General features: G+C 45.3%; 1 protein-coding gene across 5 annotated transcripts in view; it reads right to left on the bottom strand.

The window, feature by feature from the left end:
• Positions 1-1088: 1088 nt before the first annotated feature.
• Positions 1089-15951, bottom strand: part of NSF (N-ethylmaleimide sensitive factor, vesicle fusing ATPase) — a 174033-nt gene continuing 159170 nt past the window's right edge. For 4 of the 5 annotated variants that reach the window (XM_037886719.2, XM_037886721.2, XM_027830794.3 and 1 more), the window contains 4 exons: positions 12517-12651; positions 11466-11579; positions 4251-4306; positions 1089-2809 (listed from right to left, as the gene is read on the bottom strand). In XM_037886719.2, coding sequence (XP_037742647.1) covers positions 2794-2809; positions 4251-4306; positions 11466-11579; positions 12517-12651 — 321 coding nt within the window. In that variant the 3' untranslated portion in view covers positions 1089-2793. The remainder of the gene's footprint in view (positions 2810-4250; positions 4307-11465; positions 11580-12516; positions 12652-15951) is intronic. The other variant, XM_037886720.2, reaches the window with a different exon arrangement.

Raw genomic sequence — 15951 nt, 5'->3', positions numbered from 1 at the left:
GTCGGAGAACAAGAAACTTACCAAATGCCTTCAGAATACACACACCAATTTCTGAACACTAGATCAAGCAGAATCCTATTAGTGGCCAATACATGTGCTGCAAACCAAATAAATACCTTTTCTCTCACGCCATCATAGCATCCAATGGCTAGACCAGTCCTTTGGCTTCTGAACCTGCTTGTGTTGTGGCATGAGAGTTACACAGGATGCTAGAATAAAACCCATTTGCTTAACAGTTCAGTATTTAATATTCTACGGTGGAAATGCAGCCTTGGGTGGTTCATGTGGGCCCTTCAATTGGAAGTGAAAGCACTAGGAGGATGACAAGGAAATAATTAAGTTAGTAGCCGGAATGTATATAACAAAAGTCATGGGCCATTATTTATTTTACATAAAAGGAGAATATATAGAAAGAGAAATTCTTGTGAAAACACGCATCTATCCCTAAGGGCCTGAAACCCAAGGCTAGCTCTGTAACACAATGATACTAACCACCTAGGGCAACATGTGATGGAAGTGCCAGGTTGCAGAGGCTATGCAGAGAGGGGGATTTGGGAGGTGACACGGTGAAAGACAGGGGTGTAGTTAAACACTCCCCACCACCCCCCAGTGTGGTTTTTAAGATCAAACTGAATGTGGTAACATTTTCTTGCTAGCCCATAGTCAAAGAGTTAATGATTTCGGCCAAGATTTTCCAAAGTGTGACCTGAGATGCCTTAAAGGGACCTGATGCTCAGAGGGGTCATGCCCAGGCTTTCTGAAGATCAGGACCCTTCATAGTGTCTCAAGTTGTGCAGCAAAATACTGGGCATCAAAAGATTATTCACTTTTGAAAATCTTGGCCTTGATCTGTTTTTCTCTTTGCACATAAAATCCATTTTATCACGCCCTGTAACCGGTATGGGAACTATTGCAAAAACCTGAGCTTTGCTTCTAAAGATCTCCAAAGCTGTATCTTAAAGTAAGACCCCAGAAACAGCAGTTTGAGGCCTGTGCCTGGATGCATCCAATATATCCAGTTCTCAATATGTATCAGCTCCCGCCACGAACACATCCATCTCCCAAGGACAATTCAGCCTCCTAAGTCATTCCAAGTATGTTCTTTTTATTGCATCCATGATTTACATTTAAACCATATAATATTTATGTTTCTTAATATCTCTTTGGACAAAAAACCACAATAAATGTTTACATCATTTAATCTGAGACATAAATTAATACATCGTGTGCCGCTTTCACTGGGATTTGGGGGGGAAGAAGGGGACAAATGAAAGTCGCAAGATCATACACAAATATAGGAGGGTGCAGACTGGTCACTGGGACTCACAAAATCACAGTACAGCAGCACTGACCAAAAGAAGAAAAAATCAAGGAGGTAAGTTAAATGGCTAAAACACATGACCAGGTTCAAGTACACAGCAGGGTCTAGAGAATGGTTTGCCTTCAACCACAGGGCCAAAGGACATTCGCAGAGAAGGAGGTTGCTCCCAAACCCCTAGGGGTGTCTGAGTTGCTAGCCTTTGGCAGTATGCCTAGGCAGCTTGTGAAGCCACATGGGCTTTATGTTCCTGCAAATGGCTTTGATTGTTTGCCTCTCCCTGTCACGGGTGGGGAAAATATAGCAGCATGCTCCATGCACTTTGTTAAAATACGGGCTGAGCTCATTGACGAGGGAAGAGAATTCTCACTCAGTTATCAGTAAAAGAGTATCATGCAGGTGCTTTGCAGCCAAAATTTGGTACACTGCTTTACCACAGCGCAAGAATGGAAACCGAGCCTGCCCTGGCAACACAAGGGGTCCTGAAGAACCTGGACAACTCAGGAAAAAGAACTTGGATACCTACCTTTCAAAGGATGAGAGGAAAGATCATTTTTTCCAACTCTCAGTAGCTCATCAGGAAAGCAGGATTAGTTATACTGGTTAATGCCAGTTCTGGCTTCAATACCACCCACATTTTAATAAAATTTAGGTTCTCAACTGACATTATGGAAACAAGATGCTTAAGTGAGAAAATTAAAAAAATTCTTCAAAGCTTTACAGAAATGATTGTTGTGCACGTATCTAGCTAGGGAAGGAACCCAACTCTGCCCGTTGCCGCCCTCTGCCAGCCGCAGTCACTACTGCTGCTAGCCCCACTGGGCCGCCAACCGAGTGCATGTCAAAGTGGGCCGCAGCCGCTATATTACTGCGCTTTGCTGTCCGAGGCAATGACTACACTGCCGCGTGTTTGGAATCCGCACAGACAAGCTAGCTCTGGCTATCCGTCACCGTATCAGGCAGGACGGGGAAGTGACATCACAGGCTCAACAGCCAATCCCACTGGGTCACATGACAACAGACAACTGTACAGGAGAGCATTCTCCATCACAATGATGATATCACAAACACACTGCAACACAGCTGCAGACTACACCATTGTAGGTTAGAAGTAGAACTTTTGTACAGAAAAGGTGCCATGTTGTGGTATTAATTTAATGCTGGACATAAGTGTTAGCTTCATAATTCATTGGACACTTCCTCCATGATAAAACAGTGAGAACGTACTTTAGCGTGCACAGAAACAGAAGCAAGGTATTCTAGAGGAGACTGACCATTCCACAAGACACCAGAATATTTAAGAGCAAAGAAGGGATATTTTATTTCGCTAAACATGCAAATTCCAAGTGGGATGTTGAAGGTAGATGAACATTTCACTTTGTCCAGTATGTTGAACAGAAGAACACGGATCCCAGTGTATTCTCCAGCTTGGTCACTTCTCCAGCCACTGAGCTCTGCACACAGTCCATCTCCGCTCAGTCGAGCACACTACTGAAAAACAGACCACAACCACCACAAAGCTTGTCTCTCTGAAGACACCGAGACCCATACACAGCATGCACACAGAAGACACATCTGCAACCTGCCACCTCCCACCCGACATTCCCTGTCAGCTGCGCAGCAGGGTCTCAAGGGCTGCGCAGGTGGGGAGAGGAGCCCCTCCCTTGGCCCAGTCCAGCCCTGCCCGAGCTGCCGGGGAGAGCAGCCCCTCCCTCAGCCCAGTCCAGCCCTGCCCGAGCTGCCGGGGAGAGCAGCCCCTCCCTCAGCCCAGTCCAGCCCTGCCCGAGCTGCCAGGGAGGGTAGCCCCTCCCTCAGCCCAGTCCAGCCCTGCCCGAGCTGCCAGGGAGGGTATCCCCCCACCCCCCGGCCCAGCCCAACCCAACCCAGCCCAGGCGCGCTGGAGCTGCCACAGCCGGGGAAAGGCACCTCTCACCTGGCCCCAAGCTGCTGTGGTGAGAGAGGACTGGGCAGAGTCCTCTCACCATAGCCCTGGGCCAGCTTTCACCCCAAACCCCTCATCCCTGGCCCCAGCCCAGAGCCCACAACCACCCCACAACCCTCTGCCCCAGCCCTGAGTCCCCTCCCACACCCCAAACCCCTCATCCCCAGTCCCACCCCAAAACCTGCACCCCCAGCCAGAGCCCTCATCCCCGCACACCCCAACCCTCTGCCCTAGCTCTGAGCCACCTGCCGCTGCACCCCAATCCCCTCGTCCCTAGTCCCATCCCAGAGACCGCACCCCCGGCCAGAGCCTCACCCCCCCGCACTCCAACCCTCTGCCCCAGCCCTGAGCCCCCTCCCACACTCTGAACCCCTCGGCCCCACCACACATCAACCTCCATATTGGTGCACATAACAAAATTCATTCCGCACATGGGCATAAAAAACGAGGGAACATTGCCCCAGAGATTCCAGTGCATGCACTGGAGAGCAGGCGTCTGTGAAATGATGCTGCCAGCGGGGGCCTGACTGTAGGTCCAGTTCAACAGGAGTGGGATGGGTCCTTTGCACAGGGAAGGCTGACAAAGCAGGACACAGAGAAAAACAAACAGTAGAGCCAACAGGCAAAGGGCCCGATTCTGATGTCACCGGGTTTAACTCCACTGGCTACAGTGAAGCTACTCCTGACGTAGTCTCGTTCGAGACAGCAGATCAGGCACAAGTTTAACGTCTCCCCCGGATACTCAAGGCAGAGAATTCAGATATGCTTTGGGTCCCTAATAGCTTTGGAGAGTCACTGGGGAACAGAATGATACTGGAGTAGGAAGGGCAGGTTCAAAATGGAATTTAAAAGAGCTATTACAACCCCAGAACCCAATACTGCTGTCAGACACTCTGCTGCAATTCCTCTGATGTCAGGGGGAGTGGCACCCATGCATCAGAGAGCAGAGTTGGGTCCTGGATCAGCCTTTAAAATATTACTAGTACTTACACCCCTTCTTCTCTTAGGAGTGCCAGGAACTTTCTCACACGATAATCAGGATCCATCTAGACACAAAACAAAGATGAAGGAGTGGTCACTAGCAGCTAGAATGGATTTACCAAGAACAAGTCATGCCAAACCAGCTTGATTTCCTTCTTTGACAGGATAACTGATTTGGTGGATAGAAGGAATGTGGTGGATATAATATACCCGGACTTCAGCAGGCTTTTGACACAGTCCCACATGATAGTCTCATAAATAAACTGGAGAAATGTGGGCTCAGTAGAACTGCCATTAAGTGGATACATAATTGGTTAAACAACTGCAAATGAAGAGTAACTATTAATGGAATGATGTCAGATTGGAGGGAGATCTCAAGTAGGGTTCCACAGGATTCTGTTCTGGGTCCGTTGTTGTTTCATATCTTTATTAATGACCTGGATGTTGAAATAGAGACCACACTGATCAAAGCTGTAGATGACACAAAGCTGGGGCGGGGGTGCGCGACAGACACTTTGGAGGAGAGAGCTAAAATTCAAAGGGATCTTGATAAATTGGAGAACTGGGCTACAGACAACACACATACAAAGATGGATTACAAGCCACCAGGAACAGTATCCCCAATAATGTCACGGCAAACCTGGTGGCTGAACTGTGTCCTCACCCACAACTATTTCACATTCGGGGACAATGTATACCTTCAAGTCAGCGGCACTGCTATGGGTACCCGCATGGCCCCACAGTATGCCAACATTTTTATGGCTGACTTAGAACAACACTTCCTCAGCTCTCGTCCCCTAATGCCCCTGCTCTACTTGCGCTACATTGATGACATCTTCATCATCTGGACCCATGGAAAAGAAGCCCTTGAAGAATTCCACCATGATTTCAACAATTTCCATCCCACTATCAACCTCAGCCTGGACTAGTCCACACAAGAGATCCACTTCCTGGACACTACAGTACTAATAAGCAATGGTCACATAACCACCACCCTATACCGGAAACCTACTGACCACGATACTTACCTACATGCCTACAGCTTTCCTTCAGACCACACCACACGATCCGTTGTCTACAGCCAAGCTCTAAGATACAACCACATTTGCTTCTATCCCTCAGACAGAGACAAACACCTACAAGATCTCTATCAAGCATTCTTACAACTATAACACCCACCTGCTGAAGTGAAGAAACAGATTGAGAGAGCCAGAAGAATACACAGGAGTCATCTACTCCAGGACAGGCCCAACAAAGAAAGTAACAGAACGCCACTAGCCATCACCTTCAGGCCCCAACTAAAACGTCTCCAGCGCATCAAGGATCTACAACCTATCCTGAAGGATGATCTCTCACTCTCACAGATCTTGGGAGACAGACCAGTCCTCGCTTACAGACAGCCCCCCAACCTGAAGCAAATACTCACCAGCAACCACACACCACACAACAAAAACACTAACCCAGGAACCTATCCTTGCAACAAAGCCCGTTGCCAACTCTGTCCTCATATCTATTCAAGGGACACCATCATAGGACCTAATCACATCAGCCACACCATAAGAGGCTCGTTCACCTGCACATCTACCAACGTGATATATGCCATCATGTGCCAGCAATGCCCCTCTGCCATGTACATTGGCCAAACTGGACAGTCTCTACGCAAAAGAATAAATGGACACAAATCAGACGTCAAGAATTATAACATTCAAAAACCAGTCGGAGAACACTTCAGTCTCTTTGGTCACTCAATTACAGACCGAAAAGTCATACTCAACAAAAAAACCTTCAAAAACAGACTCCAACGAGAAACTGCAGAACTGGAATTTATTTGCAAACTGGACACCATTAAATTAGGCTTGAATAAAGACTAGGAGTGGATGGGCCATTACACAAAGTAAAAACTATTTCCCCATGCTAATTTTTCCCCTACTGTTACTCACACCTTCTTCTCAACTGTTTGAAATGGGCCATCCTGATTATCACTACAGAAGTTTTTTTTCTCCTGCTGATAATAGCCCACCTTAATTGATTAATCTCGTTATAGTTGATATGGCCATACCCATTTTTTCATGTTCTCTGTGTATATATATCTTCCTACTGTATTTTCCACTGCATGCATCTGATGAAGTGGGTTTTAGCCCACGAAAGCTTATGCGCAAATAAATTTGTTAGTCTCTAAGGTGCGACAAGTACTCCTCGTTCTTTTTGCTGATACAGACTAACACGGCTACCACTCTGAAACCAGACAACAAAATGAAATTCAACAAAGACACATGTAAGGTACTATACTTAGGGAAGAAAAACCAAACGCACAAATGCAGACTGGGGGATAAGTGGCTTGGCAGCAGCACAGCTGAAAAGGATTTGGGAGTTATGGTGGATCACAGCCTTGACCTGAGTCAACAATTAAAACTGTTGCAAAAAAAGCAAATACAATTTTGGGCTGCATTAACAGAGGCATAGCATGCAAGTCACAGGAGGTGATAGTACCGATCTACTCAGCGCTGGTTAGGCCTCAGCTGAGTACTGTGTCCCACTTTGGTCAAAAATGTATAAAAAGGATGTAGAGAAACCGGAAAGGATCCAGAGGTGAGTGACAAAGATGATCAGAGGGATGGAATGCAGCCATACGAGCAAAGGCTGAAGGAATGGGGTATGTTTGCTTTGGAAAAGAGGAGATTTAGGGGGGTCACGATTGCGGTCTTCAAATTATTGAAAGGCTGCCCTAAAAAAGATGGAGAAAAGTTGCTCCCTCTTGCCACAGAGGCAGGACAAGAGGCAATGGGGTCAAACTCCAGCACGGCAGATTTAGATTAAATCTCAGGAAAAACGTCCTCCCTGTAAGAACAGTAGGATAATGGAACAAATTGCCTGGAGAAGTCGTGGAAGCTCCTTCACTGGAGGTTTTCGAAAGGAGGCTGGATAGCCATCTGTCTTGGATGGTTTAGACACAACAAATCCTGTATCTTGGCAGGGGGTTAGACTAGATGACCTTTGTGGTCCCTTCTAAGCCTATGGTTCTATGAAAGAAGTCCCATAGGAAACAGGAAATGCACTCTCCAGGCGATCATAACAGGAAAATGAACAAAACTAAGACACTCAGCAGTCTCAGACATGAAGACTGAACACAGCTTGGGACTGAGAAATGAAGGCTAGACTTCTGATTTATTATGAAGACAGGGGAGAGGCTTTGTTTCTTACGTTGCACCCAAGTAGGAGGAGTTTGAGTTATAACCATTTGGAAATCAGAGATTGCAGTTTCCTAATATTTTATTTACATTTTATTGCATCTCACACAGTTTGAATATAAGCTCCATATTCAGTTGTTTATTCTGTAGTCTTCAGGGAGATCGGTGAAGTATGGTGGGCTAGTACTAGAAATACTCCACATGGACAGTCCAAAGTTTACAAATGCTGTAATTTTGGAACTAGGGATCAAATATTCTATTTGAAGGGAGCACTCAGACCTACGCTTAGCAAAATAAACACAAAAGGAGGGCTAGCTGCAATATGCTCACTGGCCTCTTGACAGACACCTGGATAAATAGAGGATAATATTCAATCTGAAGAGCACAGGAGTGCCATAAGGGAAACTATAGCAAAAAGTTCCTTTATTGTATGTTTTATGTTCCTATAGTTAAAGAAAATCTTCTATTGATTCCAGGATTATGAAAAAAACAAAATGCAACAAATGGAAAGAGAGGGAAGTTGATGACAATGACTATAAATTAGCAGTAATGAAATGCAGACTACTGATCAAGGAAGCTAAAGGTATGAGTAAAAAACCTGACCAGTAGGACTGGGGACAATAAGAGGGATTTTGTAAAAATATCAGGAACAAAATAAATCCTAGCAATGGTATAAGTCTGATACTAGACAAGGATGGTAAAATTGTAAACAATGAAGAAAAGTCAGACATGTTCAATCACTATTTCTGTTCCACATTTGGAAAGGAGCTGAATGATATATTCATATCTCACAGTGATAACAAAATATTTTCTATGAGAACAGTAACTAGGTAGAATATTAAACAGCAACTACCACACTTGACTATTTTTAAATCTGCAGGAAGGGTTGCACCCAAGAATTTTAAAAGAATTGGCTCCGTTGCTCAGAGCCACCAATGTTGATTTTTAACAAATCTTGGAATGTTGAGGATATTCCAGAGGACTAGAAAAAGAAAACCAACTACTGTTGTGTCATTATTTAAAGGGTAAATAGGATGATCTGGATAACTATGGGTTGGTTAGCCTGACATTGATCCTGCACAGTTAAAAAATTAAATAATGGAAGCATAATTAATGCCAATCAACATGGTTTTATAGAAAACATGTCTTGTAAAACAAACTTGATATTGTATTTTGATGAGATTACAAGGTCTGTAGACAAAGATAACTGATATATGACATCTGTAAGGTACTTGACTTAGTCCTGCACAACATTTTGATTAAGAAATAGTAATATGCAAGATCAATGCAGTATATATTAAATTGATTAAAAACTTGTAGATCTAAAAAACTAATTGTAAATGGTCAGCAATGAGAGTATTTCTAATGGGGTCCCACAGCACTGTATTCGTGGTCCAATACCATTTAATGCCTTTATCAATGATCTGGAAAAAATATATCATTACTGATAAAGTTTGCATATGACTCAGAAACTGGTGGAGTGATAAAAATCATACAGACAGGTCACTTATACAGAGCAATGTGGATCGTTTAGTAAGCAGGGCTCACTTGAACAAAATGCATTTTGATCCAACCCAACTATAAGGCCACATATCTAGGAAGCAAGAATGTAGGTTACATGTACAGGACAAAGGAGTGTTTGTGAAAGCAGCAGCTCAGAAAAGAAAAGAACTTAAAGATCAAAGGATAACCACCTGAACATGAGCTCACGGTACAACAGTGGCTGAGAAAGCAAACAATCCTTGGATGTATAAGCAGTGGAATATGAAGCAAGAGGGGGGAGTGATACCAACACTGTATACACAGCACTGGTGAGACCACAACTCTATACTGTGTCCAATTCTGATGTCCACGCTTCAAAAAGAATGTGGACAAATTGGAAAGGGGTCAGAAAAGCACTATAAGTATGACTCAAGATTTTAAAAACTTGGCTTACAGGAACAGACTGAAGCAGTTCAATCTATTTGGTTTATCCATGAGAAGGTTAAGAGGTACCTGAATGGGGAGAAGATTTCCAGTCATAGGGTTCTAGCAGACACAGGCATAACTAGATCCAGTGACTGGAAACTGAAGCTGGACAAATTCAGACTAGAAATAAGGTGTACATTTTTAACAGTGAGGGTAATTAACCGTGAGAACAAAATACCTAGGCATGTGGTGGATTCACCATCACTTGGAGTCTTTAATTCAGGATTAGATGTCTGTCTGAAAGACACAATCAAGCTCACCCAGAAGGTCTGGCCTTGAGGCGTCACTTCACTTAGTGAAATTCCATGACTTTGGCCATGTAGGAAGCTAGGCCAGAGCAGCATAATGAACTTTCTCTTATCAGTTGTGAACGTGTGAATTTTTTCCTGTATCTATGGCAACAAAGTGCATCTGAGACTTGCGTGAAAAGCGATGACTTTTTGCAATTCAGAGATATCAAGTGTGTGGGAGACTGAATATAAAGGAGCTAGGCAGAATTCAAATTACTTTAATTAATTAATGGCCATGGATCACATTGCTACCAAGCAAGTGCACACCCAACATCTATATAAGCTCCAATTTGCTCTCATTTATCCACCTCTCTATTTAATGTATTCAAAATTATTTGAACCGAAGTTAAAATGCTGCCTACTTTCCCTCAGGTTGGTCTGTCAGGGATTCAGATCATCTACAAAATGACCACCTTCTTAAACAAAATCACTTTAAATGATTGAACATGCACTTGGATTGTAAGCAACAACATTCTTCTGAAACATTCCAGAACAGCAGCCTGTTTACCAAGGGGGAAAACACCCTACCCCTTCGTGACACCGCTCACCACGTTGGTATGTAGCAGTGGGGAAAAGCTGGTGCAATTTGATTCCCACTCCCCCATCTCAGAACTGCCCTTACTCTGCACATTTTTAATCCTGGAGTTTTAAAAGCATCTATATTCAAGGTCACAATCTAACCAAAGTCATTTCCCTGTCTCAGAAGGTGGTTAGAGAGGCATCTATTGTCAAGATTTTAAGTAAAATGGGCTGTAACTGTATCCTTGCAGGCCTGAGCCCATTAAACACATTTAATGCGTGTGAGCAGTGACTTACTGACTTGCCTGTAGGTATGGAATTAAAAGTCAAGAGAAAGAGAGGAAAAAGTAATCTAGATAAATGACTTTATTCCCTCAGGTGACATCTAGTTAGAGCAGATCCTCAGTGCTGTGCAAGTTTTAACAGAATTGTGAATAGTGAACAGCGGGGGATACATGACTCATATGCTGCTAAACTATATGCTTCTTCACTTATGCTCAGCATCTCATAGGAAGATCTAAAGACAGTACATTCAGCTGCACCAAATCCATTTGATGAAAAAAAAGGGGAGAATGGGAGGGAAGGGTTCAAATATAGAAGGGCTCTGAAATGTCAGCCACTGAGGATTAGGCCCAAATGCTACACACACACTTTTTTAGCTCACATACACAGTGGAGCATGTGCCTGATGGCTAGCTTGCAGGCACAGGAGATGCAACGGTGAGGGGCTAAGAGCTACGTATTTCTACCCTAGGCAATTCTTTTCTTTAAAGTGCTGACAGTGGAAAATGAAGAGAGCAGCTGAACAGCTTGACAGATTTATCTTCTTTCAGGGAAAGAGCCACTACACCTGCACAGGAAACTTTTTCATAACAAAATCCTCAATTATCACTATCTGCAATCTTAACTTATCACTTGTGCTTGAGAAGGCAATTCATGAAAGGTAAGTCAGCCCAGATCCCCTGGTCTGCAGACATGCTTCTCTGAAGACTAACTTCATACAACTCATGGGCACTCTATTTTTTACAGATCTCTCAATGGACTGAGACATGGTGCTCTCTCTACTGATTGGAGCTGAAAACTGCTGTAGGGAAATCTGCAAGTAATGCTGTTGCCTTTTTGGAAATGTAACATGTTCAAGCCACAGCAGACGCAATACAGGGCTCCCAGTTTAACAGAGGCAAGGGTCTGTGGGCCAAAAGGTGCTTTCAACCATGTTCTAGTCTCTCTCGTACACCCCTGAAGCAAAAAGCCTCTTACTTGCAATGACATCTCGATCAACATCAGGAGCTTCTTGATTCCGATCCACACTTTCTTCCCTTTGACATGATGTGCAATGGTGCTGCGCTCGTTATCTTTGAAGTTACCAAGAAGCTGGAAGGAAACCAGGAGACAGCCCGCAGCATTAGAAGGACAACTGTGCCAGCCACACTGGCGAGTGCAGAATTAGAAAACAGTCCTTAGCTTAGTCTTGGAAACGGTTAAGAGTAACTGCCTGGAGATACTGTAGGAACAGTCAGACCAGGATACTTTTATGGCATAGCTGTTATCAACAATATCATACAGAGCCAACCTTCCATCGATTTACTTTCTGAATCTTCTGTCCTAGGCTAGTCTTCCCCAAATGAGAGAGTCTATGAGGAACACAGTGATGTGTGCTAGAGCAACCTCGCAAAACTGTTGTAAAAATTACCAGACGTGAACTACCCTTTGTGAGGATGATGATAATGAAAATACTAACAGTATTTTAGTTACCCTTGTGGAGTGCCACTTTGAAGGCTGTACTAACAGTCTGATAAGCATTTACATCACCTGCTACAAACTCCACACTGCTGTGAGGAGCAGAAGCCGGCCATGGGCTTGACCTGTGGGAGGCCAAGCATTTCCTGACGTGCTGAGCTTTCTTAGCCCCCATCAGTCAACTCAGTGGGAATTTCAGTGCCTCACAGGATTGGGCCCCATGAATTCAAATTTAAAGTATTTTGAGGACAACTCTGCTCTCTCTCTTCTATGCCCTCGGAACCGTTTCCAGCCAGCAGAAAAAAAGTCACGCCCTCTCCGTGTTTTTCCTCTCCCTGTGTCTGCCTCCTGCTTTCCTTGCTTTGGGAACATGACATTCAGTGACACCGGATAGCTGGTGTTGGGCCAATAGAGTAAAGCAGGTCACTATTTCAAAATGGAGCCCTATCGCAGTCCCCACGGACACCTTTTGATTCCATTCATCAAGTGCTCTATTGCATGGGACATTATTCACACTAACAGTCACTCAGGTGGTCTCTCAGCTGTCTTGACATTCAGGGGGTCTCCTTACCTCCAAGGCCTCCATCAGCTGCTCTCCTGTCGCAATACTGGGTACATGAATGGTGGTGCTGAAAGCGTCTAGCATTTCCATTTCCTGCAGGACATCTTTACGGCTGGTGGTTCCAATGATTAAAAGCTTGCGACCCTGCCATATAAGAAGGAATAAATGTCAAGAAAAAAAGGAAAGCACAGGCGTCACCCTTGGGGAGATTAGGTCAAGTGCAGGGAAAAGAAAGGAGGGAAATGGTGAGAAATGCTGCTTAAAGCCCCTACAACATATCTCTAACAGATTGAAAAACGAGAGATATCAGATTGAAAATAGTGGAAGTCACCAGCACAAATCTTTAACAAGACAATATCGAAGAATAAGGCTAAGGAAATCAGAATCCTTCCTGCCCATCAGAATCAGAAAAGACCAATAAAGATGATTTGTTAAGCCCCATCCATAAAGCCTGCATATCGGAACTTTTCTGCTAAAATGACCATTGGTAACATCTGAGTATCATTAGGGTTCAGAGTTAACACTCACTGAGTTGAATTAGGGCACTTACACCTCTGAGAGCTATAGTTTCTAGCTGATGATGCTGTGGCTGTGATGACTATTGTGAAACCTAGTACAAAAAGTTCAAGCCCCTTTCAGCATTTTTACCACTGGGTCAATGTAAAAAGGCCAGAAGCTGGCAGAGCTCCATCCTCCCCCACACCTCCGGCTACTGTTGCTGGAGACAAGGACAAGACGACAGTACTTCGTTGGATTATGTTCTGAAGTAGCATTTTCCACAACCAGGAAGGACAGAAACCTGATTATTATTTTTTTAAAAAGAAAAGGAGTACTTGTGGCACCTTAGAGACTAGTCTCTAAGGTGTACTCCTTTTCTTTTTGCGAATACAGACTAACACAGCTGTTACTCTGAAACCTGTCATTTTTTTAAGTCAACACAAAAGCTTAAATTCTGATGAAAATGATCTGAGTAGCAGAGAGGAACGAGTCAGCCTGGCACACCCGGGGCATCTCCTCACGCTACCATACAGTTCTTTTTGCTGTGTCAGACAACACTGTGATGACGGCACCCTCCCTGCCCCCAGGACACACAGCATGCCGGACTCCTGAATAAAGTGAATAGGTCTGAACGATAGTAACAGTAGGTGCAGTTAACGCACAGGGGAGGCTTCTGTCCCATATTTATGAATTCTCACTAACGCAGCTCCCAAGTTCACATGTCTGGGTGCACACAGTGAGTAGGAAAAAGATTTGGGGGTTGTGGTGGATAATCAGCTGAACATGAGTTCCCAGTTACATCTACACAGGGCTAAAAGACCCACAGCATGACCGCAGCTGGCCCAGGTCAACTGACTCAGGCTCGCAGGATTCAGACTGTGAAGCTAAAAATGGCTGTGTCAACACTCAGGCTTGGGCTGGGATACATAAACAGCGGAATGTCAAGTAGGAGAAGAAAGGTTATTTTACCTATTTGGCACTGGAATATGGTGCCCAGCTCTGGTGCCCTCAGTTCCAGGAGGATGTTGATAAATTGGAGAGAGTTCAGAAAACAGCCACGAGAACAATCACAGGATCAGAAACCTGCCTTATAGAGTTAGACTCATGGAGCTCAATCTATTTAGGGTGAAAGACCCTGGATCCCTGCAGGCACAAGGTGAGGAGAAGGCTGCAGTCCTCACAGGGCAGAGCAGAGAGCCCCAGCCAGGCCCGCGAGGAGGCAGATCAGCCCCAGCCTGCGGAGGCCACCCTGCTGCTGCTAAGTGGTTCCATCCTCCTCCTCCTCACAGTCCTGGCCAGGGGTCTCTGCTCCACCAGGCCAGAACCAGCCTCTTCAGCACCTCGTGCCTGAGTGTCTTGGGCCCCTCAACTGCACAGGGATACGTGGGTCAGAGGAAACGGTGTTACAAGCTTTGAAGAAATGTGTGATCTTGTTGCTCAGGAACATTTCCTAAGTTTTTGTAATGATGATGTAAAACGGTGTTTATGGGATAAAAAAGCGAAAACTGTTGCTGATGAATTTGAACAAACCTAAGCATCTATTCGAAATAAATCACAGGTAGAGGGGTTTGTTTGGTGGGAAGAATGGTTCCCGTTTTACCCCTGGGAAGGAGGGTGGATGGGAGGCTGGGTGCTCACCTCTCCAAGTCCATTCCTCTAGTCCTCATCCCAAATCTCCTGTAAAAACAGAAGAGCCCAGAAGGCGCTATCACTAATTCCACTGAGCACCTGAGGAATAAATGCCCTGTGCTGAGTGGGAACAGACAACAAGCAACGCATGGGAATGCTGCTACGCAGAGCACAGAGGCACCTCAGGCAATTGCCACTTATCATACAGGATTTATAAACGTAGCCTCTGCACAGCCAGGCAGGAAGCACACGAAGGCTGTCAGAATTAATGGGAGGGAACTCCTTGGGTGGAGGGATACAGGTGCAGACATTTCTGTGGTCAGGGGAAACATTGTTAAGAAGACAGACATAGTGCCAGGACAGATGGCAGAGCTTTGGCTAGTAGGTCACAAAATCCTTGTGCCTTTGGCTAAAGTGCATATGGAAACTGAGGATTTGGAAGCTGAATGGACAGTGGCAGCAGTACATGATAACCCGTCACAATTATTACTGGGGAATGACTTTTTCGATGTAGCTCGGGCTGTCAACGGATCTGCCAGCAGCAAGGAGGAATATGGTGCTGAAACCCCAGAAGGAAAGAGCGAAGTCCCAGGAACTGCTGGAGGAATGGGAGTCTCTCTCTTTAATTCCTCTGCAGTAGTGGAAAACAGTCTACCAGGGGTGGGTGTGGTTGAGACCAGCTCCTGCTGCTTGGTGGTTAAAGGCAGCGTCTCCTCTGAGGGGCAGGGGAGTGTGTTTCTGTCAGTGAGAAAACTGTCCAGGTTGCTAGCTGCCAACAGGCTGCAGTTGAGCAGGGGGCAGACCTCTCTCTAGGGTGCATAGGGAGATGTGTCCTAGAGGGAAGGCCGGAGGAAGGGGATGGAATCCTAGAGATCACTGCAGTGGGTGAGGGTTCCAGGGACTCTGTAGCTGGAGGCAAACCCAGTTCAAAGAGAGGGGAAGGGGTGGTCCTTGCCAGTGAAAGAACTGTTCTGGCTGTTAGCTGAGAGCCCTTCACAGATGAACAGGGGACAGATCACACTCTAGAGAGCACAGAGGTGTGTGTCTTAGGAGGGGACCAGAGGGGGAAGTTGAGAAGGAATTTGGGGGAGTACATGAATGTCTCCTCACTGATTACACGGGAAGGTGTGCCCAGGGCAGATTTGCTGGGTCGGCGTTTGTGTTCCCAGGCACCCAACCTGTGGATCAGATTTTAAGAGGGAACTGTGTAACTGACTTCCCGGAGGGGAGCAGACATACTACTGACCTCTTGGGGACAGAGAGGAGCGACAGAGGGTACCCCAATCCAGGACCCACTTTTGCAAAATGCTGTTTCTG

This window comes from Chelonia mydas, chromosome 27 (genome assembly GCF_015237465.2).
Source record: "Chelonia mydas isolate rCheMyd1 chromosome 27, rCheMyd1.pri.v2, whole genome shotgun sequence".
Classification (NCBI taxonomy): domain Eukaryota; kingdom Metazoa; phylum Chordata; order Testudines; family Cheloniidae; genus Chelonia; species Chelonia mydas.
The sequence above is the reverse complement of the archived record's forward strand: the minus strand, read 5'-3'. Positions and strand labels throughout refer to the sequence as shown.